This window comes from Cynocephalus volans, chromosome 4 (genome assembly GCF_027409185.1).
Source record: "Cynocephalus volans isolate mCynVol1 chromosome 4, mCynVol1.pri, whole genome shotgun sequence".
Taxonomy (NCBI): domain Eukaryota; kingdom Metazoa; phylum Chordata; class Mammalia; order Dermoptera; family Cynocephalidae; genus Cynocephalus; species Cynocephalus volans.
The window spans coordinates 158205938-158232783 of NC_084463.1; the positions used below are offsets into that span (position 1 = coordinate 158205938).

Here is a 26846-nt window from a genome sequence, read left to right on the forward strand (position 1 = left end):
GCACTGCGGCTTGGCTGCTCTCTACGGCTCCGCGTGTGACAGGAGCCCGGAAGCCCCGGCTTCGCGCCGATCCTGGACTCACTGTCCGTCACTGTCACGGCCGCTTATCTCCACACCTTGCCCTGAGCCCCCCCGCCCCCACACACCCTAAACCCATATGCAGGATCCGCCTCCATGGATCCCAAACCTGAACCCTCGACAGGCGTCATGTCGGTGCCGCGCCAGTCGCCCAGTGCACATCCGGGGCCCGGTGTCCAGAGTCACAGCGCAGCGGGCGACTCAGGTACTGGACCCCGGGCTGAGCTCAAGTGGAGGGCCCTTGCATGGAGCCATATCTGGAGAGTAAGCCAGGTCGTAAGAGCTGCACTTGATTCATGAGATAAGGTCTGATTTTTCCTGGCTGGCCACCTGTGTCTTGCATTCCGGTCCGATTTCGTTAGGAGCTTGGCCTGTATTGGGACTAACATTAGCTAACATATTTACGGAGCACTGTATGAATTGGTTACTTTAATCCTCCAAATCCCAAGGTAGGTGGGATTACAACCCCTATTTTCTAGATGGGGGACATTATGTAAAGAGCCCCCGCAGAGCTGCCTGATTGTCGAGGTGGCTGCAGTCAGCTATAGCCTGTGTTGTTATTGAGTCCACCCAGCATTAGTTCGTCAGTCGTTTGTGGTGAACACCTAAGTGTACAAGCATGCTTTGAAGACATTAAGCTCTTACTATGTACTCTTCTGTTTTTTTTGTTGTTTTTTTTTAAAGATGACCCGTAAGGGGATCTCAACCTTTGGCTTGGTGTTGTCAGCACCACGCTCAGCCATCGAGCCAACCGGCCATCCCTATATGGGATCCGAACCCGTGGCCTTGGTGTTATCAGCACCGCACTCTCCCGAGTGAGCCACGGGCCAGCCTATGTGCTCTTCTGTTTGACCTCACTTAATAACACAACAATCCTAGGAGGAACGTGTTAAGGTAATGCTGTATATAAGGAACCTGAGACCTAGAGAGCTTAAGTAACTTGCTGAGTTATCCAGCTAAAAAATATCAGAGCCAAGGTGTGCAAATCCAGGCAGTCTGATTCCAGAGCCTGCACTGCTAACACTATGCCTTACTGCTTTTACATCACACAGTTCTGTTCTCAAGGTAGTTGGGAGCAAGCAAATACACCGGGAAAAAATGGAATAAACTTTGGGCACTATTTCTCAATCTTTTTTTTAATTGTCACCCCACCTAATCTAAAAAAGACCATTCTAAAAGACCCATTCTAGGGGCCGGCCTGTGGCTCACTCGGGAGAGTGTGGTGCTGATAACACCAAGGCCACGGGTTCAGATCCCATATAGGGATGGCCGGTTAGCTCACTGGGTGAGCGTGGTGCTGACAACACCAAGTCAAGGGTTAAGATCCCCTTACCCGTCATCTTTTAAAAAATAAATAAATAAATAAAATAAAAGACCCATTCTAAAGCTGGCTGGTTAGCTCAGTTGGTTAAAGCATGGTGCTGATAGCGCGAAGGTCTGGGGTTTGATCCCTGTACCAGCCAACAATAACAACAACAAAGAGATATTTGTTTCCCCCTAATCCCCCCATGAAAATTTGATACCACAGATATACTGTATATCTGTATATGTATTATGGCCCTTTGGAAAGCCAGAAACCTTTTTAATATCAGATTTCTCATCCCCTAAGAACCAATTTTCACTCCCGTGGGGGAGTTGCATTGTTCCCATGCATGCTGCAGGGACATAATAAGTGGCACTGTACACAAATACTGAGAGAATTCCAGTTTGAACAAAGTTTTTATGTACTGGAATAAATTCATTTATTCAGTAACTATTAAGTGCTTGTTCAGTGCACGATACAACATATGGGGAGAAAGGAGATAAAACACTCTGACCTGAAGTTTTTGATCTTGTTAGGGGTAATTAAGATGTGCATTAAATAGTACATGATTGAAAAGTTGTAACAAAAAAACAAGTTGCGTAGAAAATGGCCCAGATAGGGGCCAGCCCGTGGCTCACTTGGGATAGTGTGGTGCTGATAACACCAAGGCCACGGGTTTGGATCCCTATATAGGGATGGCCGGTTGGCTCACTTGGGAGAGTGTGGTGCTGACAACACCAAGCCAAGGGTTAAGATCCCCTTACCGGTCATCTTAAAAAAAAAAAAAATTATACTTTAACAACCCCTTGGATGGGTTGGCTGGTTAGCTCAGTTGTAGAACATGGTGCTGATACCACCAAGGTCAAGGGTTCGGATTGCCATACTGGCCAGCTGCCAACCTCCCCCCCAAAACAAAACAAAACAAAGAGGAACAACCCCTTGGGAAACACCGCCTTTCATTGGTCCATTCACTTATTCATTCAATAAATACTGAGTCAGAACTGATTTATTTTGTCAGCTAGCCAGTATGGGGATCCGAATCCACGACCTTAGTGTTGTAAGCCTGCTTTCTAACCAACTGAGCTAATTAGCCAACCCTAAGTCAGAAGTTAAACTCAAGAAGTCTGATTCCAGAGTTGGAGCTTTTAGTATGCTCACCCTATTATAACACCATGCCTCCCTCTAGCTAATATTATATCTTGACTCCTCTTTCCAGCAAATGTTTTTAATCTTTTTTTTTTTTTTTTGCAGTTCGCCAGTACAGGGCTCGAACCATTTTTAAACTTCTAAAGAACTGTTTAGGGCCGGCCTGTGGCTCACTTGGGAGAGTGTGGTGCTGATAACACCAAGGCCATGGGTTCGGATCCCTATATAGGGATGGCTGTTTGGCTCACTTGGGAGAGCATGGGGCACCACGAAGTCAAGAGTTAAGATTCCCTTTCCAGTCATCTTTTATAAAAAAGAAAAGAAAAAAAAATAACTGTCTACATCTGTATCACTTGACAGCCTGGAAGAAATGTATAACCTCAGGTCCCTCCATGGACCAGCTGAATTAGAATTTGCTTTTTAACAAGATCCCCAGGTGAATTTCTATGCACATTAAAGTTTGAGAAGCACTAGTTTAAACAATGTTGTCCACTTCTTTCTCAGTCCCTCCTGGCTCATTACAATCTACTGCCCCACTACTCCACCAAAACTAGTATCACCAAGGTCTTTTATTAAATCCAAAAAATACTTTTCAGTGCTTATCCTACTTTATCTCTCATCAGCACTTTACCCTTTTTTTTTTTTTTAAAGGATGACAGGTAAGGGGATGCTAACCCTTGACTTGGTGTTGTCAGCACCACGCTCACCCAGTGAGCTAACCGGCCATCCCCTATATGGGATCCGAACCTGTGACCTTGGTGTTATCAGCACCACACTCTCCCGAGTGAGCCACGGGCCGGCCCAGCACTTTACCCTTTTGTTTCATATTTCTTTTTCTTTCTTTTTTTTTGGCAGTTGGCTGATACAGGGATCTGACCATCTCATATTTCTTGAAATACTCTCTTCCCACAGTTTCTAGGACATTGCCCTCTCCTAGTGTTCTTATATTCTGACAAATTCTTAGTAATCCTTTGAAGTACATCTTCTGGCCATTCCTTAAATATTGATGTTCCTCCAGTTGTGTCTTAGGCTCATCTTTTTCTCACTCTGCCTGTGCCACCTTATCCATTCACAAGGTTTTAATGACCACCAATATGCCTGTAACTCCAACCCAGGATCTTTCTTCTGAGCTTCAGGGCTGTACATCCAATTGCTTTCTGGATGCACATCATCACTTGGATAACCTACAAACATCTCAACTCATCTTATCTAAAACTGGATTCAACGTGTTCCTCCTATTTTATCCAATTGTCCAAGCACCCCACTGCTGCTACCCTAATTCAGTTGATTCACGCTTAGGTTTTTACAACAGACTCAGTCTGTCTCTCTGGCTCTATTTTCTTCCCTTCTAGTCCATTCTCTACATTGAAGACTGGTCAAGTTTCTTTTCTCAGCTCGTGATCATTCAGTGCCCCTCCATTGTCTTTAGGCTACAATCCAAATTGATCAATATAGTCATTAAGAAGCCTTGCTTCCCTTGCTAGTTTCTTTACCACCACTCTTTTCTGAAACCTGATCCAGCCCTCTCGACCCAAGGTAAACTCCCTGAAGTCAGATCCTATTTGGGTAAATCATCATTCTATTTCCTATTGCCTAGCAGAGATTAAGACACAAATAGGACTCAATATTCATTTATTACTTTATGTCTATAAATTTTTGCATGATCTTTTTCCAGCCCCAATTTGTTAACTGTCCTGTGTTATGAAATGAGCAAGCTCTTAAAGAAGTCTGGAGAGTGTTTGCTCAAGGAACAATCCTGCCCCCACCTGGCAGCAAGAGGCACTGCCTGGATTAACCCAAGGAGGGGAATATGCAAATATCCAGGGCTTGGCTGGGAGCTGGGAGACAAGACAGTAACTTCAGTGAAGAAAAGGCCCAGTTTGATAATAGAATTGCCTGGGTTTGTGGAGGAGTGTGACACTGAGGTGGTCTCCAGGGAAGGTTTAGCTTTGTCTCTGGGAAGATGAGGATGTTGGAGAATGTAAAGGATAGGCTTACACTTTGTGTTTATGGGCACTTGGGACTGGAAGGCCTGAGGTGAAGTTGATACTGGTAGTATCGCTTCTCTGCCTTTTGGCTAAGATCAAGTGTAGTACTCATATAAGTTCTTATCAGTTTAATATCTGATATGTCCTCTATATTAATTGTTTTTTGTTGTTTTGCAGCTGGCTGGTTTGGGGATCTGAACCCTTGACCTTTGTGTAATAACACCTTGCTCTAACCAACTGAGTCAACTAGCCAGCCCTTAAATTGGTTTTTGAAAGAAGGAGATGGAACAGGAGCTTGCTCCACCTGTTCCACCCAACAACCTGGTATTGCAGTACTTCCAGGAATGGACCACCCCTCTGGGGATATTTAGTTGTTAGATAGAGATTTGTTAGCTGTAACTTTGGTGGAGTTATGTCTTCTTTAGAGAGATGAGCATAATAAATTGTGGCAACTTGGTTAATTAGTAAAATATTTGGTTATAGGGCTGGCCCGTGGCTCACTCGGGAGAGTGTGGTGCTGATAACACCAAGGCCCCGGGTTCGGATCCCATATAGGGATGGCTGGTTGGCTCACTGGGTGAGCATGGTGCTGACAACACCAAGTCAAGGGTTAAGATCCCCTTACCGGCCATCTTTAAAAAAAAATTTTTTTTTGGTTATGGACTTATAAGAGGTAGTAGAAACCGGCCAAAACAGTTTGTTTCCTTGGTTGCTCAGTACTTTCAAGGTGGCTGTTTTTTGGTGGATGTAAACACATGGTGCAGAAATCATCACACTTTCTCCACATTCCCATGTGTCCTTCAACATCTCTGTACCTCAGGCCTCATTGTCCTTGACCTCGGAGTCTTTTTCCTTCCATGCCTCTGATCAGAGGGCCAGGCCATTGGCCACTGCTCTAGAATCTGCATAATCTCATCTTTGGCTATTTCTCCTTCCATGCAAAGTAGATCAGCAGGTGCATTGCTCTAAGATCTTTCCTCTCTGGTGTCTTCCCCTCCCGACACCGAAACATCTTTATCTAATGTCTTTCTTTTTCTTTCTTTTTTGTTTTGGGGTGGTGGTACAGGGATCCTAACCCTTGACCTTGGTGTTGTAACACTGGGCTCTAACCAATCGACAGTCTATCTGCTGTCTTTCAAGACAGCTTCCGAATATGACTGTCTATGACTTACCCATTTTCAGCTGCTATCCACAAACTCAGTCTTTTACTTCCTCCTTTAGCAGGTTATGCAAGACGCCCCATGCAACCATAGGTGCTTTTTGTATGGGGAAGGGGTGCCTTTACCACTGTGGTGGGTAATACATGGGTCTGGACTACCTGCTCATGCAATTTACTCATGTTTTCTGGTTCTGCTTCAGCTTCATCCTGGATGCACCATTTCCATCTTATGAATGACTGCTGCCAGGTCTGTCTGACTTTATGAGTTGATAGGTCTGACAGAATCCAACTCAATGGGGCAGTTCTAAAAAAGCAAAAACAAAAATGGGGCAGGTCTGGATGCATAGTCACTTGGTGCTTCATACTCAGTCATTCCAGTACCACCTCAGGAGTTGTTCCTCAAAAGGCATGTAATTCTCTGCTGTGGACCGCTTGGCCTTGTTCTGCATTGTGCTTTTCCTAGAGGGGCTTGCTATAAGTTCCACACTGCATCTTTTTTCTTTTTCTTTTTTTTTTTTTTTTCCAGCTGGCTGGGGCAGGGTTCCAAACCCTTGACCTTGGTGCTTGGTGTTATCAGCAGCATACTTTAACCAAGTGAGCTAACCCACCAGCCCCACACTGCATCTTTTCATTGCTACCAATACTTCCAACTCCATAGGGTCTGCTGGATTGTGTAACCTAAGTGGCAGGGCTGCGTGCACTGCTGCCTGGATCTGCTGCAGAACCCTTTCCTGCTCTGAGTCCCACTCAGAGTTGGAAGCTTACTCTGTCACCCAGTATGTAGGCTGGAGCCAAGTTTCTAGATGTGGATGTGATAGGCACTACCACCTGTGCATCCCTTTGTCTTTAATGGTGGCACTGATCTCTGTCCTTCCCTGGATATGGTACTGCTTTTGATTTACTGTCATGGCTGAAGGAGGGGAAGAGTTTCAGAGATTTCTGCTTTGTCTTTCCCACGATGATAGCTCTTATCTCTTAGGCCAAGGATCCAATATGGTGGTTACTCCGACTCCTAAGTATATCAATTTCAGGGAACACTTGGAGACTGAGGAAATGACTGCTGATGGATCCACAGACAAGCAGACTTACTATGAGCTAAACTTTTGCTAGGACTTCATTTATTACCTGGCACCTGTAAGTCCCTACTCTAATGGGAGGTCATGATGATGCTTTGAGTCTCCAGGTCTCAATGTCAACTTAGAACCTGTGTCCAAAATCCTCAAAATGTCTGGACTTTTCCCAATGTCCTGTTTTCTAAGTAGATGATGTGTTCCCTTTAGGGAAGAACTAGGGGCATCATTACAGTTTTAGGATCCTTCCCTAGGGATTTGGTCACCTTTTCAGTAATTGAGTTCTAGATATGAAAATCGGCTCAGATCCAGGAACTAAGCAAAGGATTTTGACTGTTTATTGTAGCAATCACCCTCACCCTCCTGCTTCTCCATTCTTGCTTCTTTCTGGTTGTAGACATGCAGCAGTGTCCTTGTTGACTACCCACATTTTTTTACCCTAGGGATGCTGTGCTCTCTTATAGCCACACTCTGTGGGACAATCTCCCATGGCTACTTCTCCAACATTGCCAGTTTTATGGTAGTTACAACATTCTGGCTTCTGGTGGTTAAGCCTCGGTGGAAGGTGGTAGTATCATCCCTGTGTATCTTAAATAGCTCAGCTCTGTGACTGCTTCTCCTATCATTGACTCTGGACTGCAGAGGAGCCACCACTGAACTTCTAAGTGGTGCTGATGCCCCTCTTAGTGCATTGCTGATGGCCTTGATAAACATTGTGTCCTGTGGGCCTTTTCTTGGGACACAATTCTCTGGCCTCACATAATATATCCATCCCAGCATGCCCGCTTTCTTCAGCCTCTTTATTCCTTCTTCAACCATCTACTAGGACAACTCAGGCATATCTACTTCACTCAGCATGGGCCATTACTTTCTCCAGCCTTCTAAGGGCCACCATAGCAGTGATTTTGCCCTGTCCACTGGGGTTCTTGCTAGGGTATTAAGTTCTGGGTGCCCAGAAAGTTCTTCCAAGTCATGAATTCTTATCCAGTATTTATTTCCCCAGTCCCCAAGTGTTTAATGGGATTGATATACTTGGAGTTGGAGTAACATTGGGCTTTTGACATAGGAAAAAGAGCTATTATAGTGAGAAAGACAAAGTAGAAGTCTCTGAAACTGCTCCTACCCTACCCTGGTGACTTCCTCACCTTTCATTCTCTCCTTAACCCATTGCACTCTAGCTCCTGTACCTATCGCTCCACTGATACTGCTTTCACCAAGGCCACTAGTGACCTCTTATTCACTCAATCCCAAAAGATACTTTTCATATTTCTTGACCTCTCAATAGCATTTGACACTATTCCCCCCCCCCCCCCCCTTTGCACCGCGCATTTGGCACTATTGACCTGCTTCTATGTCCTGAAGTGCTCTCTATCTTTGGTTTCTGGGACACGGCGCTTTCCTAGATTTCCTCTTACTTCTTGACCATTTTCGCTATCTTATCTATTCCTTACACATTCCTGAGAGTTCTGTACTGGGTACATTTGTTTTCTCACTCACTGTGTTCTACCTAGGCCAAATTACTCATCATCATGGCTTCATTTACCCCATATATCCTGCCACCTTCCAAACTTCTGCTCAACCTAGGATCTCCTGAGCTGCAGACACTTGTATCTAACTGCCTGCCAGATATCTTTACTAGGATGGCCCATAAATGTCACATGTCAACTTGTCCAAAACTGAATTCATCATCTTTCTCCACAATATTGTTCCTTCACGGTGCCGTCTTTTACCCAACTGTCTGAGCCAAAAAATGTGGCCATTATCCTCACTGCTGCCATGTTGTACGAGGGCATTAAAAATAAATTATTATAGGGACAGCCCGTGGCTCACTTGGGACAGTGTGGTGCTGATAACACCGAGGCTGTGGGTTCGTATTGCATATAGGGATGGCCGGTTAGCTCATTGTGTGAGCGTGGTGCTGACAGCACCAAGTCAAGGGTTAAGATCCCCTTACTGGTCATCTTTTAGGAAAAAAAAAAAAAAGAAAAAGAAATTATTATAGGATTTGTGCTAGTGTTAGGTGATTTTGGGGAGAGTTTAAGGAAGCAGGGCTCTGCTCCATATTGGATGTTTTCAGGAAGTGAGTTCATTCTATTATTATTTCTCTATTATTTATTTATTTAGTTAGTTTGTTTTTGGTGTCTGGCTGGTATGGGGATCCGAACCCTGGACCTTGGTGTTCTCAACACCATGCTCTCCCAGGTGAGCTAACCAGCCAGCCTCTTTTATTTTTATTTTTTATTTTTCCGGTGGCTACCGGTATGGGGATCTAAATCCTTGACCTTGGTGTTATAGTAATGCACTCTAACCAACTGAGCTATCTGGCCAGCCCCCATTCTATTATTGGATATCTTAAAAAATCTTGTCTAGAAGGAGGGAAGACTAAAATGAGGCTAAAGCTGTAATTGGTAAAGAAGCAGCCCTCACTCATATTAACGAGGACAGGGAGATGTTTGGTCATTTTTGTAGTTTGTACAATGTTCACGTTTTGGTATGTGCTGAGACATGAGTACGGAATGGTCCTATGTTTGTCTTGAGCCATCATGGTCACAGAGTGGCCTCGTCTCATGTTAATGTTCTGTGAAATTGTTTGTGTTCAACATGAGAATACCAAGGCCTAACTGTGAGTGCCAGGCCAGCCCCTAGCAGCCAAAAGGCGTCACTGACAGTACTAGCCAGCTCCTGGATGTGAGGATCTGCTTTTCTCTTTCTCGGTACCCTATTTCAAGCCACTCATCCCTGGGTTTCTGCCACAGATTCCTAACCTTGTTCACTGGCTCTGATTTTATCTGCTTCTAATCCATTCTCCGCTTAGTAGCCAGAGCGATCTTTCTAAATGAAAAATCAGATGAAGTCTCTCTTAGCTCAGCCCATTCTTTGCGCTCCTCCTTTACTCTTAGGTTAAAGTCTGTTTCTACTGACAGAACCGAAAAGGCCCAGTTCCCATGTCCAGTTTCAATACCACTCCATTCCCTCCCTTGCTGTACTTGACCCCTTTTCTCATAAATTCCCTAAGGTCAGAAATCTTGTCTGTATAAGTTATTATTTTATCCCCATCATGTAGAACAAGGCATTCCACTGTAATTCAGTAATTGCTATGAAGTAAGCTCCTGAAGAGGTTGTTAGAGGAAATTCTTTTGAACTATAGACAGCTTTCTCTAACAGTGATGTCTTCTAGAAGACAGAAGCGGTGTCTACCCATTTTGCTCAGCGGGTAGCTCTGTCCCCTGCAGGCAGCAAGAGGCACTGCCTTGATTAATAGAGGAGAAAGGATGTGCTGGGAGCTGGAAGTAGGACATTAACCTCTAGAAGGAAAAATCCAGTTTGAGAACAGAATTTCATTATTTTCTGAACTGTGGAGGAAGATGCCATAGGGACACTGTTCCAGGGAAGGATTAGGTTGGGAAACTTGAAGATATGGGATTGTGTGTGTGTGTGTGTGTGTGTGTGTGTGTGTGTGTGAGTGTGTGTGTGTGTGTGTGTGTGTGTGAGAGTATGTGTGTGTGTGTGTGTGTGTGTGTGAGAGAGTATGTGTGTGTGTGTGTGTGTGTGTGTGTGTGTGTGTGTGTGGCTGGCTGGTACAAGATGTGAGGTTTTATAAGGACCAGCTTTAAGGCTGCCTTTGTGGCCTTTTGTGAAGAAAGTTTAGGAAGCAAGTCCTGATGGAGATGTTAATTGTAGGTCATTTCTTTGGTTTTTGGCCTATGATCAAGAATAGTATCTGTTCTTATCACTTAACATCTCATTAGTTCTCTACCTGAGAACACCTTATCAAGTGGATTTTTGGAACAAGGAGATTGAGTAAAAGCTTGCTCATCCATTCCACAAATCAACGTGGTATCACAGTTCTTCTGTGACTGGGGTGGTTCTTCCTTTGGGGGTAGATGTCAGTCAAAATGCAGAATGTTGCCTTCCACTGTGTCTTTTGGTTTCTGGAAAAAATTTAAGGTGAACCTGCTATTTCTCTTCTTCCTTTAATATTATGTTTTTGACATGTTTTGCCTATCTTTTATGTACTATTTCTTTAAGATTTAGTCATTTATAGTATTCTATTAGAAGTTTTTTAAAAATTATTTTGTCCCCTAGTGATAGACACATTTTCAGATTTCTAAATTTTTATTACTTTAATCAATCCCACAGTGAAATCTTTTGTATATTCTTCCTTTGTGCACATGTGTGAGAGTTTCTCCAGGGTATGGATCTAGGACTGAAGTTGCTGGGTAATAGCTGAGTTTTTTCAATTTAATAGGCTGTTGCAAATTGCTCTCCTAGAGTGGTTGTACCAATCAATTAATGTTACCACTTACGCAGTTTCATATCCTTATCATCACTTGGTGTAGTCAAATGTTTTAATATTGCTAATCTGGTGGACATGAAATTATATTTTGTTGTGATTTTAATTTGCATTCTTCTGATTACTGATGAGGTTATGTGATCTTTGAAGTGTTCACTGGCCATTCTTTCGCGTATCCAATTTTTTCTGTTTCTCTTTGGCAGTTGGCTGGTATGGTCAGGAGGAGGATATTCTTATTTTCTTCTAAAAATTTAAAATATTTGCTTTTTAAATTTATTTATTTATTTTAATTTTTGGTGGCTGGCCAGCATGGGGACCCAAACCCTTGACCTTGGAGACTTTTCATGTTTAGATTATTTAATCAATTGGGATATATTTTTGTGTTTGGTATGAAGTAGTGATCTAATTTTATTTTATTTTATTTATTTTTTAATTTCGTTTTATTTCTGGCATCTGGCAGGTATGGAGATCTGAACCCTTGACCTTGGTGTTATCAGCACTACACTCTACCAGCCAGCACAAACTCTTTTATTTTTATTTTTTTATCGAAGCATAATTGATTATACATATTTTGGGGGTACAACATTGACTACCATCACCTGTGTACAGCATGTAATGATCAAATCAATATTATTAGCATATTCATTATTACAAATTGTAATTATTCTTTTTTTTTTTTTTAAAGATGACCGGTAAGGGGATCTTAACCCTTGACTTGGTGTTATCAGCCCCACACTCTCCCGAGTTAGCCACAGGCCGGCCCTACAAATTGTAATTATTCTTTATGACCCTTACCCAATCTCTCCCCGACTCCCCTCTCCCTCCCCATAAACTCTTTTATTCTAATAATTTGTAGATTTGCTTTGATTTTTTTTGTATAGACTTTTATTTTCTATAAGTAGAGGAAAACATTTTATTTATTTATTTATTTATTTATTAAAGATGACTGGTAAGGGGATCCTAACCCTTGACTTGGTGTTGTCAGCACCATCCTCACCCAGTGAGCTAACTGGTCATCCCTATATATAGGGATCTGAACCTTTGGCCTTGGTGTTATCAGCACCGCACTCTCCCGAGTGAGCCACGGGCCGGCCCTGAGAAAAACATTTAGATCTCTCTCTTTTTTCAAAATCTGTTGTTAATTACATATACTAGCCACCCATACCCCCCTCCCCTGGTATATATGTATTTTGTAAATTACTGATATTACTATTTTAAAGAAACTTGCCATATGGTAACTCAATTCTAATACTTTCTAATTTAAAAAGGGAATCCTCTTTCCAAAACTTACACTAAGATCAGTTTCTCTTAAACTTTTTGTGTTTTAATTTTCTTTATAGTCAACACCTTTAATAGTACAAACATACGTTTGAGATTACTTATTCTTTAGTGGAAGAATGATAACCATAATCTAGATTCTGCTGTTTCATAATGTTTCTCTAAATGTCTACATTTTCTTAAATAGCATTTCCAGTTTCGAGTGCAGTTTCTCCTTGTCAGCCAAAGGTCTCTAAGAAGAATCTGCTGTGAAGGCATAGGATTATAGAACCTCTGGGACCAGATGATATTGGGAGACTTAAAATAGTTATAAAGTAGCTTGTGAAAATAGGGCTTTGGTAATCATGTAACAGTTGTAATTCTTTAGTCCTGATTCTATTAGTTGTGGGTTTGTTTGTTAGTTCAGGGAAGAGTTTTCTTAGATTGGTTACACCTAGCTAGCTTTCCATTACTGTTATAATAATAGAAAAGGGAGTTTCCCTTCTTGAGTTCACTTAAAAACTTTTTTTGTCTTTAGTTTATAGTCCAACCATTAAAATTAACCACATATTTAGTTGCAGAGTGGTTTTTCAAATTCAGTTTCTAGTACTCCATACCTTGCCCCTAAATGTCTACCTGCCAATATTTTATACTCCCCTTTCACCTTATTGAATACAAAGAAAATTAAAAATTAGTCAATTGTCTGCTTCCCTATTTGGAAGCCATAAGATTTTGCTGTAAATGACCCAAAAGGGAGAGTAGGTGGGAAGAGGGACAGATGTGGGTGAGCTTATTAAAATACTGAGTTGTTGCAGCGAGGGAGGGGAGACTTTCTCATGTTCAAGAAGCACCTAATGAAATCTAAGATCCCACCTTCTCATGTGTCTTTAGGATTGTATTGTTGAAAAACTCTTAATATATAATTCTGCTAACCATTAATGATTTTAGATGTCTGTGAGTATCAAAAGTGCTTGGGAGCACGGTTTATATGACCATGAATATTACAGGGAAATGTAAGGCTTGGCAGAATGGCTAATTATAGGTTATTGCTTCTTGGCCTTTTGGCTAAGATCAAGCATAGTATCTGTTCTTACCAGTTTAATACGTGATATGTCCTCTTACCTGAGGACCATGTATTTATTAAATTGGGTTTTGGAACAGGGAGATGGATCAGAAGCTTGCTTTATCCATTCCATGTATAAATCTGGTATTGCTGTACTTCCAGGAATAGTGTACTCCCCTTCTAGGAATACTTTCCTCTTTTGTAAAGTAAGAGTGATTTATTCTATGGAATTTTTCTCTTTTAATGTTTTGTTTTCATTTGCCTCAGTCATGTTTGAATGCTCTTTAAGTTGAGCTATTTTTGAATATTCCTGTAGTTTCTCTTTTTAGTGTTTACTATCAATCACTAGTTGTTCCATATCCCAAACATATGGTTTTGTATTCTCTGCTTACAACTTAACATAAGAAAAAGAGCTGGGGGAAGGGGCTTTCCTGAGTTTCATTTCCATTTCTGAATACAGTTCTGTGTTCTCTTTGCTAGGGGATCATTGAGAGTAACAAAGGTTGATACATTGGTTCATTTATTCATTGAAGAAACATGTAACCACATGTGACACAATGTGTAAAGCTCCCTACTAAGTAGTCTTTAGGGACCCAATGATAATCCAAAACAGACTCAGTTACTGCTTTTATAGAGTTTGCAATCTTTGGAGGGAAAGAGACTTTAGAGTAATAATCACTCTGAATCATATAATTAGAAACAGAGATCAATACTCTGAAGGAAAGGAATGGTCTAGTTTGGGGAGGTGGTGAGGGAAAGCTTCCTGGAAGGGAGTGATGCTTTACCCTTTATTTCAAGGATGAATAGGCGTTAACTAAAGTGGGGCAAGGTGGAGGTGCTTTTGAGGGTGGGAAAAAAGTAATTCAGAGAGGGAATAACAGAGGACCCTATAACCTGAGGGATATTTTGAAGGAATTAAAAGAGGCCATTGTGTTGGGAGTGCAAAGTGGAATTGTGAATGGGAAAAATGTTTGAAATATCTGGGTGGATAACATCTCTCAGGATCTTGTTGATCATGTTAAATCTATAAAAACAGAGGACATCAATTGAAAGATTTCAAGAGGGTGGTAGCGGTAATCACAGGCCGTAGTATAGAGGATGATTGAAGGAGAACCAGGAGATGTGGGTGGTATAGAAGTTCTAGCAAAATATAGGCAAGTGATAATTCAGTTATATTTCTGGTATTCAAGAATATTTGGTAGCTCTAACATGTATTGTTTGGGAATTGATATATTTGCTATCTGCCTATTTTACGAGTATTAGACAGGATAAGAAATCCTGAATGCAAGGCCAGCCCATGGCTCACTTGGGAGAGCGTGGTGCTGACAACACAAAGTCAAGGGTTAAGATCCCCTTACCGGTCATCTTTAAAAAAAAAAAAAAAGAAAGAAAGAAATCCTGAATGCAGGAGCAAGAACTGGAACATTTTTAGTCTGGGTGGAGACTGGGAACCAGTTCCAGCTGGTTTAGAGAATCGTATGGTAGCAAGCAGTGGTAATTTCTGCTTTTCTTTAAGTTGTGATGTTGTAATTATATTAGCGAGGTTACAGGGTTTATACCGGATCTAGCAGCGGGAATGCAGGATAGGGAGAGGTAAGACCCAGGAAAATTGCCCAAGTGCTTCTGGCCTAGAAAACAGGAAGATTGAAGCTGTCCGTAGCTGTACTGTAATATTTGAGTAGGGACTGAGGAGGGGAGGCTAAAGGGGGTGTAATACGGTATGTATAGGGATGGCAAGATGACAAGATGAATTTTGGATAATTAGAAATACAGAACTAAGGGCCAACCGCGTGGCGCACTCGGGAGAGTGCGGCGCTGGGAGCGCGCCAGCGCTCCCGCTGCGCAGGTTCGGATCCTGTATAGGGCTGGCTGGTGCGCTCACTGGCTGAGCGCGGTGCGGGCAACGCCAAGCCAAGGGTTGTGATCCCCTTGCCGGTCACGAAAAAAGACAAAAAAAAAAAAAAAAAAAAAAAGACAAAAAGAAAAAAAAAGAAATATAGAACTAACTGAAGATAAGCAATTGGGGTTGAGCACTTAGTTTCAGGGCCATTTTAGTAGATTTGAGAGTAAATGGGCTCTTGAAGGGATTGAGAGCATGTTGAGAAAAGCAAGCATCCGGTGCAATAAGATAAAAAAATAAATTAGAAGATTATGATTTGAAAAGGACAAAATAAGGCTGTCATTAATTGTAGATAACATGATCATTTACATAGGACTCCCCCCCCCAGAAAGTCTACAGACAAATTTTTAGAAATATTAGAAGAGTTTAACAAGGTAGTTGGATAGAACATTTAATGTATAAATGTCCATTGCACTAGAAAACATAATTAAAGAGAAAATACCATTTATAATAGTTTTGGAAACTCTTTAGTCCCTAGAAATAAATCTAATAAGATGTGCAAGAGACTGATACATTTTTGATTCATAACTTTTGTTCATAAAAAGATTCCTGAATGCCCATATCTTGATTTTTAATAGCGTTGTCCAATAGAAGAGCCAGGGCTCTGTGGAGAAATGGCTGATTCTTTTTTTTTTTTTTTTTTTTAAAAGATGACCGGTAAGGGGATCTTAACCCTTGACTTGGTGTTGTCAGCACCACACTCAGCCAGTGAGCGAACCGGCCATCCGTATATGGGATCCGAACCCGTGGCCTTGGTGTTATCAGCACCGCACTCTCCCGAGTGAGCCATGGGCCGGCCCAGAAATGGCTGATTCTAAGGCTGGGGTCTTAACAGTTATACAAGATGATCCTGGAGTATTTTGTAATCCCAGGAAGTAAAGAAGTAATTTAAAAAAGTGGGGGGGGGGGTGTATCAAAAGGAAGAGGAGCCAACCTGAAAGAGCTCACAATACCTAAAGCAGAACAATTTGAGCAACAAAACAAATAATATAGTATTGGATTCTAACCCAATATTTATGGTATACAATAAATATTCTTTTTTCTTTTTTTGGGCCGGAGGTGGGAGAGGTGGCCAGAACGGGGATCCGAACCTTTGACCTTTCTGTTATAACACCATGCACTCCAACCAACTGAGCTAACCAGCTAGCCCCAATGAATGGGTAAATAAATTGAGAAGAGACAAAAATCCCATACAGAAAAATTCCACATAATTTATGTAGATACTTTCCTCTGAGGGAGGCAGAGCTTAACTCTACACTTCTTGAGTGTGGGCTGTGCTTAGTGACTCTCTTCCAAAGAGTGTGATGACAGAGTTTTAGGGGGGATGGGGAATGGGGAAAATGAGGATGCCCACCCATACTGTATGACCATGAGTGCAGAAGCAGCTGGTGTTGGAGAGCCTCAGTGATCATTTTAAGGTCTCTTATTGCTGCTTAGTCTTTTTGATGAGGTCAAATATTCTGTCTCTGATCAGTTGAATGGCTGATATAATCAATCCAAGGTAATATGTTAAAAGTACTTCTACATCTCCCCCATAAATTCATTATTTCTCTGGTGTTTATATTTTGTACTTTATTTATTTATTCATTTTGGCCGTTGGTTGGTAAGGGGATCTGAACCCCTGACCCTGGTTTTATAAAACCATGCTCTAACCAACTGAGCTAACCTTGGCCAGCCCCCCATGAACTTTTTGAAGCACTCCAGTATTAAGTTTTATATTTATCAGTGTGAAAAATGCCCTCACCTGTCCAAAGCCAAAGGATGGACATGGAGACATGAAGTACAGTGAAGCAGGACTTTAATGGTAGTCTTGCAAGATCGGGTGTCTGAAGGGCAGGCACGCCAGAAATGGTTACATCAAGCAATTTATTCCCTAGTGTGCAAGTCCCTCCCCCCACTTCCTCATTGGCTGAGTACTATGGAGTACACAATCTTCCCCAACAATGCCTAAGATTAATTACCCTCTTGCAAGGAATTCCTTTGTCTGGGGGCTCAGGACAAGCCAACGAAAAAGGCCCGCTAAAGCCCTGTGAAGGAAGAAACACCAGGGAATTAAGGGAAAAAAGGAGCTAGCACCTAATTACCAACTCAATAAAACACCCTCAGATAAATCATTTCTGAAAATGAATCACTTAGATTATTTTCTTACAATCAACACACATTATAGCATCTGAAGATCTCTAGCCACCTCAGATCTCTTTCTCTAGTCTTTTCTCTACAGTCTTTTGTTTTCCTTTCCTCCATCTTCTAGATTTATTACTTTGTTTTCTTTTGGTTGAACAATTACAAGCCTTGGCTTGTTTTCCTGCACAAACAGCTTCATCTTGATACAGTGTTGTTGAAATTCCTTTTCATTTTTTTCCCCCTATATAAAGATGACCGGTAAGGGGATCTTACTTGACTTGGTGTTGTCAGCACCATGCTCTGCCAGGTGAGCGAATCGGCCATCCCTATATAGGGATCTGAACCCGCAGCCTTGGTGTTATCAGCACCACACTCTCCCAAGTGAGCCACGGGCTGGCCCTTCCTTTTCATTTTTATCTCTTTATCTTCACATGTTACTTTTCTTGAGTTGTTTTAAGAAGCAGAATATTTGGGTTTGATTGATACAGTTTATCCACTCATTTACTAAACACTTATGAAGTATATGTTATCTATGAGCAGGGAGGTTCATTGACGAATAGCACAAGACCCTGCCACTTTTCTTCAAGGGCAAACAGACATCCAGACAAGGAAATAAAATAAAGAAATGGGACATGAGATGATGCACAGTGGAGGGAAAGTAATTCTGCCTGGGGAGTCGAGAAAAGCTGTCACTTGAGCTTGGTCTTGAATGAATAGGAGTTTATAAGGTAGAACAGCAGAAAAGGAAGGGCAAACAGCAGAGGAATGGCATGTACAAGATGCAGGGGCCCAAAAAAGCCTGCTGTGTTGTGAGAATAGCAGGTGTTTGAAGGCTGATGTGGCTGAAGGGTAGAGCCTGTGGAAAATGTGGTGGGTGATAACACTGGGGAGGTAAAAAAAAAAAAAAAGTTAGGGCTGGCTGGTTAGCTCACTTGGTTAGAGTTCAGTCTTATAACACCGAGGTCATGGGTTTGGATTGCTGTACCTATCAGCTGCCTGCACCCCTCCCCCCCAAAAAAAGATTGGGGTGGTAAATGGTTAGCTTCTTTATGGCATGCAGAAGGAATTGGCTTCAGCCATCTGGAGCCATGGGGTGCTATGAGGAGATACTATGTTTCTAGGGGGTATTATGTTGAACCATCTCAAGGAGAGTTTCTGACCTCACATTTCTCAACCTGGAGCTTTCATGCTGGGGATAAAGTTCCTGGCTGGCACTTCTTATCTGGCATGCCCAGGGTACCTTGGACCTATTATCATCTTTGAGCACTGGTATGAACCCCAATCTCTGCCTACTTGTCTGCCTCCTCCTAAGAGATGGTTCTAGCTTTCTTAGGGTGGGGATGTGGATAGGTGCAAAAGAAGAATGGCAGAGGATGAGTCTTTTCACACCCCCTTTTGCTAGCTATTACTTCAGATCTTGGCTTCTGTTTTCTACCAAATACACAGCAATCCTGGCTTCCAGCCTAAGTGGGAAAGGGAGAAAGAACCTATTTCCTTCAGCTCCTCTCTGAAAATAACCCAGCTGGAACAAGAAGTTCCTGAGAGTGTTGGCACCTCATAGTGTTGATGTCTGGTAGTCCCTGCTGTGAACTTGTCTCTGCCCCACTTATTCTTTATCCAAGGACTTCCGTGGAGGGAGGTCTTCAAAGCCTCTGCAGTGTCAGCTGCCTCCAAAGCCTAGCATAGTGAAGTGATGGGGCACCCTGGCACCTGGAGGAATTTGGGATAATCTGTGGGGGGCCATGCAAGGTGGGGAAGGGTCTGTTCTAGGAAAAAGGTGGATGCCTGAGGCCCAGCTCTGGAATGTTTGCTGCAGCCCCAGTCTCTTCTGGATGTCTGATTCCTAGCTGCTCAACATCCTGGCGCCAGCAACTGGGGGTGGGGTAGGGTAAGGAGGGTGCCATCCTCAACTCTCCTGTCCAAACATTCGTCTTAAAACATCATAGAGAAGACTGGATTAGAGTTAATTAAATAAAGTTAATGAAGCAAAGTGTGCAGTAGTGGGTGCTCAATAAATAGTTGCTGCATGAGGAATTAATTGAAAGAAAGAAACTCAAGATAAGTCTTGAAAGAGTGCGAGTAAGCCGTGCGCGTAAGGGGAGGTCTAAATGCCAAGTCCTAGAGAGACAAAGCCTGGTGGCGGAAAAGGCAGAAACTGGGTCTGGGTGGCTTTGAGAGTCAAGTGGCCGCGAAGTTGGGAAGGTGGCTTGAGCCGTGGGCCAGGGGCAAATGGAGGACTGTGTCCCGGGTAGTCACCAGCCTGCGGGGTGGGCGAAGAAGGGTCTCAGTCTTGCCTTTTGGGGACGTTGGAGGCTGAAGTCCAGACAAAGGGCCTCGGATGGGGGCGGGACAAAGTACAGACTTGTCCACCTAAAGGTGGCTCTGTGTTAGCCATCCCGCCCCCAGCGTCCTGCTCGAAGGACCCTTAGGGGTAGACAGGTTCGAGACGAGAAATCAGACCGTGCACGGGTTGGAGGCGTGTTGCGATTATTTCCCTGCACCGCCCACGCCAGCGGTCCCAGAAACAGCAATCCCCGAGGTTCCACTTTAAGGGGCGGGCCGGAGCGGGCCGGGGCGGGGCTCCGCGGCCACTACCCAGAGGCTGCGCCGCGCTCGCAGCAAAGGCAGTAACGGAAGCTGCGCGCGGAGTCTCAGGAGCGGGCAGGGGCCGAGCCACCCCCTCACCAGAGGCTGCGTCTTGTCGCTGATTCTGCAGTCACCATGATCCAGGACACCGAGGTCGACATGAAGGAGGTGGAGCTGAACGAGCTAGAACCCGAGAAGCAGCCGATGAACGCGGCGTCGGGGGCGGCTTTGGTGGTGGCGGCCGGCGCCGAGAAGAACGGTCTGGTGAAGATCAAGGTGGCCGAGGACGAGGCGGAGGCGGAGGCCGCGGCCAAATTCACGGGCCTGTCCAAGGAGGAGCTGCTGAAGGTGGCGGGCAGCCCCGGCTGGGTGCGCACCCGCTGGGCCCTGCTGCTGCTCTTCTGGCTCGGCTGGCTCGGCATGCTGGCCGGCGCCGTGGTCATCATCGTGCGGGCGCCGCGCTGTCGCGAGCTGCCAGTACAGAGGTGGTGGCACAAGGGCGCCCTCTACCGCATCGGCGACCTGCAGGCCTTCCAGGGCCGCGACGCCCGCGGCCTGGCTGGTAAGTACGGCGCACACCCTCCCCGCGCCCCTGCGTTAATCCGGTCCCCTGCACCGACCCCCACCCGAAGGTTCTCCACCCCACTTGGAGTGACCGCTCCTGGGCACACAGTCCCTTCCTCCTTTCTTTGAAGAAACCCGACCCGCCCCCGACTCTCTCACGAGGGTGGCTGACTCAGCATCCTCCCTACCCCCGCGGCGCCAGGAGCCAGTTGCAACCGGTTTCTGAAGTAACGTGCAAGGCTCCTTACGTCAGCCTCACAACCTCCTCACCCACCTAGGGCCGGGGAGAGGGGGAAAATAGGGAGGTCAGGGGCCTCTTACCTGTTAATCCAGCCCCTCCATTTCAGGTCTGAAGGGGCATCTGGATTACCTGAGCACTCTGAAGGTGAAGGGCCTTGTGCTGGGCCCAATTCACCAGAACCAGAAGGATGATGTCGCCAGGACCAACTTGATACAGATCGACCCCACTCTTGGTTCCAAAGAGGATTTTGACAGTCTCCTGCAGTCTGCCAAGAAAAAGAGTGGGTGTCTTGGGGTTCCCCAGGAAGCAGCTATAAAGGGTTTGGTCTGACCAGAGGAAAAGCAGGATAGGATTTTTGTCTGGTTTACTCCTAACCGACTCAGAGTTTGTCTGGTTTGCTCCTAACTGGTACAGGGGATGTTTGTCAGGCTTCCGCCTAAAATGGATTTGTCAAGTGGTTCAGGGGCTTTCTACTTGGCTGTGCAATCCTGAGCAGGTCATTTAACTTTTGGGCTTTAGTGTCCTTATTTGCAAAGTGTAGGCTTTTACTAAATCAGTGGTTTTTAAACTTAAAAAACAGTGGATCCTTTTGGAAAACAATGCCAAAAATGTCTTACAACTCAGTATAGAAACCTGTTTAATTTTTTTTATTTTTAATTTTTTACTTTTTTTTTAGAAACCTGTTTAAAAGGGTTCACTTTGGGGGCGGGGAGCCCAGGGCCCCACAACTTGGCCTTCTTTACTATACTATCTTGGCCTTGCAAGATCTTAAGTTCCCTCCTTGCTCACGTCTCTTTCAGTGGAATGAGTTTGCCAGGGTTCAAATCCAAGCTTTTGCACCAAGTAATACATGGGAAATGCTTAACATTTGTTGAAATGCTTGACAATGTTTGTGATTTCCTCAGTTTCCTCTTACCCCAAAGTCTTTCTCACAATTGCCTCTAATCTGCTGTTTAAGGCATCCAAGTCGTTTTGGACCTTACTCCCAACTACCGGGGTCAGAACTCATGGTTCCACTCCACTCAGGTTGACACTGTGGCCACCAAGATGAAGGTGAGTGTGTGGGAGCTGATGGCAGGTGGGAGCCAGATGCTGGGGTTGTTGGTCCTTTCACAGCAAGTCCTGTAAATCTAGCCTGGCTCAAGCCCTGCAAACCTAACCTAGCCTCCCCGAAAGGAGGAACACATCCCACAGCCAGAAGGATAGGCCAGTAGCACACCCCTGTTTTTTCTTGTTCCTTTTCTAACCACTCATTTTTCTTGTTTCCTGGACTCTGAGGATAGGACAGTGCCAGGAAGGGAATTTCTCAGGTGTCAGTCTGGAAGTTTGATTTTTCTTCCTTGTGAGAGAGGAAGGAAGCCCTTTCTTTATGGGAATCCTGTCCTGACTGATTTCTCAGTTCTTGTTTGATATGTTTGGAGTGGAGCCCAGTCTGAAATTGTAAGCATGGGGATCTTCCTATGTGTCTGGGACTAGGCCAAGTATTTTATAGGTGTTTTCTAGTTCTTTGTATAACCATACAAGGTATCCATTATTGTCCCTAATCTGTAAATAAGGAAGTTAAGGTTCAGAGGGGCTTCAAGTGCCCAAGATTTGAAGTCCCAAGTAGTCTTACTCCTCTAATGTGCCGTCTCTGAAGGTATAGGCTCAAACTCTATACCTAGCAGGCTGGGAGTAGGGCGTTAAATGTCACTCCAGCTCCTGATGCCTGGCTTCTAGGAAACTGACCAGTTCAGAATGGGTAAAACAAAAATGGAGGCAGATCCTGACAATTTGCTGGCAGCTGTGATTCTGAAGTAGAATTCTGGACTCTCAGCATTTGGGTTGGACCCCTGGGATTATCCAGTTCAGTTCTTGCCAATTACGAGGAGATCCTTTAAAAGTTACTGATAAGAGAATGTTTTCAGATGGTATGGTATGAGGGGTAGTAGCCTCAGGTGAAAATGGAGACCAGAGGAGAGAGCACATGGAACAGAGAAAGAGAAGAAAAGGGGTTGTGGGGGTGCGGTTCCATGTTATGTGCCAGATGAATGCCAGGGCTTCTGGCCTGGGCCTGTTCTGCAGAGCTGGCCTCTTTTCAAATCTTTGTCTACACTGCCCTGGAGCTGTGCTTTGAATTTCAGTCTTTCATCCTCGGCCTTGCTCTGACCAGTTCTTGTACTCACACCCTCCCCAGGGCTCAGGAAACTAGGAGAGGAGCAATATACTTGCCTTGACAGGCATTTTAGGTCCTGTCTCTGCTGCTCACTGATTATGACCTTGGACATGTCTCCTTGCTTCTCTTAGTCTGTTTCTCATCTCTAAAATAGATACACTTGTATTAGCATTCCAAGTGCCAAGTGTTAAATGAAGTTATGTTTACGGACACACTTTTTCTCTTGGGCCTTTTCCATAGTTGTCAAAGGTGAAGCTTTGTGATTTGCCAGGAGCGGTAATAGAGAAGTAAAATGCCATAGCACTAAGAGAATCAATGGGAAGTTAGAGCTGGAGAGGAGCTAAGCCTTTGTAATAGAGGTGGGAAAGTGACAACCAGGCAAGGCAAGTGACATGGGGAAGTGCATGGTGGGCGAGGTTTAGTGTGGGCTGGAATTTTCTGATCCTTTTCCCCTGAGCATTGATATCTTTCCCTCCGTTCTTTTACCCACTGTAGGATGCTCTGAGTTTTTGGCTGCAGGCTGGAGTGGATGGGTTCCAGGTTCGGGATGTGGAGAATCTGACGGTGAGTTCCCTTTCCATGTGAGAGGCAAAGCTTGGGTGAGAATAGAGGGACTCAGCCAGGGACTGGAAATGTTCCCTCTTTTTTTTTTTTTTTTCTTCTCTCAAATTCTTGGAACCTATAGACAATGACGTTCCCTCTTTTTTGATTCTGCTTTTTACCTTCTAGGATACAGTCTCATTTTTGGCTGAGTGGCAGAATATCACCAAGAGCTTCAGTGAACATAAGTGGGTGTCAGAACCCCCTACCCTGACTCAACTCCATTGGCCTTAATAAAGTGGGGAGGGTGGGGGGTGTTCTTAGTCCACAGAACTTTCTTCACCTCCATTCTTCCTTTCTTGTACCAACCTTGACTCCTATTCTGCCCTGTGCAGGCTCTTGATTGCAGGGACTAACTCCTCCAACCTTCAGCAGATCCTGAGTCTACTTGAATCCACCAAGGACCTGCTATTGACTAGCTCATACCTGTCAAACACCAGTTTCATTGGGGAGCATACAAAATTACTAGTCACCCAGTATTTGAATGCCACTGACAGTCACTGGTGCAGCTGGAGTGTGAGTACCTTGCTGGTGGGAGCAGGGGCAGGGAGCCTTTTGGAGAAAAGGGTTGTTGGGAGATGGAGGCAAAGGTGGGCTATGGGGCTTAGCAGTGTGTCTGTCCCTGCAGTTGTCTCAGGCGGGCCTCCTGACTTCCTTCGTGCCAACTCAACTCCTCCGACTCTACCAGATGCTGTTTTTCACCCTGCCGGGTACCCCAGTTTTCAGTTATGGGGATGAGATTGGCCTGAAAGCAGCTTCCCTTCCTGGACAGGTACTGCTTGCTATCTGCCTAGCACAGTGGGGGAGACTGTGTTCATCCATCATATCATGATGGTTCGTTGGATGGTGGCAGACAGACATGAGCCTTGGGGTGAAACTCTGTATAACTCCTAGTTAGTCACTTAGTCAGTAGCTGGGTGGCCTTGGGCAAGTTATTTTACCCCTGTGAATCTTGGTCATCTCTTCTGTGATACTGCGTTTTTTAAAGGGTGGTTAGGCTTGTGTGTGTGTGTGTGTGTGTTTTTCGTCCCAATATAATAAATATCCCTTGACTTGGTGTTGTCAGCACCACGCTCTCCCAAGTGAGCCATGGGCCCACCCTTAAATGTGGGTATATTTTTAATGGCAATGCCTGCTACCTGGTAGATGTTCAATGTGATAGGCACCACTCGTTCATTCATTGGACAGGAGGTACTCTGTGCCAGGCTCTGTGCACTGCAGGAGCTCATGGTTTAGTGAGGGAGCCAGATGAATAAGCAGAGAAGAACATGGCAGTTAGCCCTGTGACAGGGGTACTGCCATGACGGCATTCATTAGCTTTAGCCACAGGGTTGGGGTTGATGCCCAAACTGATATTTATAGAACAGTCATTCATTTGTTTATAGATTTAACTAATTAGTTAATTGATTGATTATTGTTTGGGCAGCTGGCCAGTGTGGGGATTCGAACCCTTGACCTTGGTATTACCAGCACCATGTTTGTAGATTTTTATTGAATAACTCCTGTGTTCTACACAACAAGGATATAGCAGTGTACAAAAGAGTTGGAGGTGGTCAAATTAGATATCAAGGGTACCTCAATTTTGTGGAAAAAAAGAGTTAAAAGATAATGCAGGACTGGCTGGTTAGCTCAGCTTTTTAGAGCATGGTGTTTTAACACCAAGGTCAAGGGTTCAGATCGCCTTGACTGTCTACTGGCCAGCCACCAAGAAAAAAAAAAAAAAAAGATAATGCGAATCTTTCCATGAACTTTTGAAGACCCCGTGTATAATAAAGATGTCAGGTGCTGGTAAGTGCTATGCAAAAAAAAGCGGGGTAAGGGGCCTAGAGAATAGGGGATGGAGATATATTTTGTATAGATTGGCCACAGAAGACACAGTGAGATAACAGAGCGGAGACCTGAGGGAAGTGCGAGCTAGCTCGTAGCTGTCTGGGAGCCTTCTAGGCTATGGGAACGGTAGGTGTGCAGGGACCTTGAGGTAGGAGCCTGCCTAGCTTGTCCAGTATTAGTTAGCCAGGCACGGGTGGGGTAGGCTGTGCATCCGTGAGGGTGGGACTGGGAGGAGGGATGAGGGAGAGTGGGCCCAGTCCTTTTTCAAGTCCTATTTTCTCTGCTCTTCAGCCTGAAGAGGCCCCGATCATGCTGTGGGATGAATTCATCTTCTCCAACACCTCGGGGCTCATAAGTGCCAACATGACTGTGAAGGTAAGGGTTTTAGGTGGGCAGGACCTGCTTGGCAGCAGAGGGTGGGCAGGTGGCTTGTAGAAGTCCATTCCCAGGGGACCGCCTCACCTTCGCCTGCTGTGTCTTCATCTTTCTCAGGGCCAGAGTGGAGACCCTGGCTCCCTCCTTTCCCTGTTCCGGAGATTGAGTGAACAGCGGGGTAAGGAGCGCTCCCTGCTGCATGGGGACTTCCATGCTCTCTCCTCCGCACCGGGCCTCTTCTCCTACATCCGCCACTGGGACCAGAATGAGCGTTTCCTGGTAGTGCTCAACTTCAGGGATGTGCGCCTTTCAGCTGGACTGAGGGCCTCCAACCTGCCTGCCAGCGCCAGCCTGCCAGCCAGTGCTGACCTCCTGCTCAGCACCCAGCCAGGCCGTGAAGAGGGCTCCTCTCTTGAGCTGGAACACCTGAGCCTGGAACCTCATGAGGGGCTGTTGCTCCGCTTCCCCTACGTGGCTTGACCAGTACCCACTACCCTTTCCCTCCCCTCCCCAGGTCCTTTGGCTTTTGGTTTTTCCCTTTTTTCCTTTTTCTTTATTTTTTTAAAACTGTCACAGATTATAGATGAACCTCCAAATAGGGTGTTTTTTACCTTCAAATAAAAGTCACTCCTGCCTGGTAAGGTCTTGTCTTCCCTCTGCCCCTCTGTCACAGCAGAAATTTCTCCCCCACTACCCTCCAGACCTGCTCCACAGTGATCTTGGCCAGAGAGTTCCATATGTCTGCTCCTGCCCTTTCATTATTCATTCAGGTACCAAAGCGTAGAGAAGAAGGGGCCTTCCAAGGTCAACAGCAAGGAGGTGTCAGGGCTGGGACCAGCATCCACACTTCCTCGCCCAGGCTGGCCAGGGAGCTCTCAGTAAAGGTCCTCGGTCAAAGTGTGGGCAGTTTTCCTGTTTTTGCAGACTTGACATTTCGGGGAGAAAGAGTGGGGGTGGGATGGCACTTCTAAAGGATGCTAGAGGTCATTCCTTCAACAAGAGTTTATTGAACACACAGCAGGTTCCCGAATTGTTCTAGGTCTAGGGGTTACAGCAGGGAACAAAGTGCAAAAATCCCTGCCTCCTTGGGGCTTAAATTCTCATGGGGAGATG

General features: G+C 44.7%; 1 protein-coding gene, 2 non-coding genes and 1 pseudogene across 3 annotated transcripts; all 4 read left to right on the plus strand.

The window, feature by feature from the left end:
- Nucleotides 1-9: 9 nt before the first annotated feature.
- On the plus strand, nt 10-26366 carry SLC3A2 (solute carrier family 3 member 2). Its single transcript, XM_063093399.1, has 10 exons — nt 10-283; nt 20099-20530; nt 20880-21053; nt 21732-21826; nt 23424-23492; nt 23658-23716; nt 23864-24044; nt 24157-24300; nt 25650-25733; nt 25851-26366. The coding sequence occupies exons 1-10, from the start codon at nt 175-177 to the stop codon at nt 26211-26213; spliced, it is 1710 nt and encodes a 569-aa protein (XP_062949469.1). The 5' UTR covers nt 10-174; the 3' UTR covers nt 26214-26366.
- On the plus strand, nt 4585-4870 carry LOC134377494 (U2 spliceosomal RNA; annotated as a pseudogene).
- On the plus strand, nt 10426-10615 carry LOC134377495 (U2 spliceosomal RNA). The gene has a single exon (XR_010023531.1). It is a non-coding gene; the product is annotated as a U2 spliceosomal RNA (small nuclear RNA).
- LOC134377492 (U2 spliceosomal RNA) lies at nt 13341-13536 on the plus strand. The gene has a single exon (XR_010023529.1). It is a non-coding gene; the product is annotated as a U2 spliceosomal RNA (small nuclear RNA).
- Nucleotides 26367-26846: the final 480 nt, after the last annotated feature.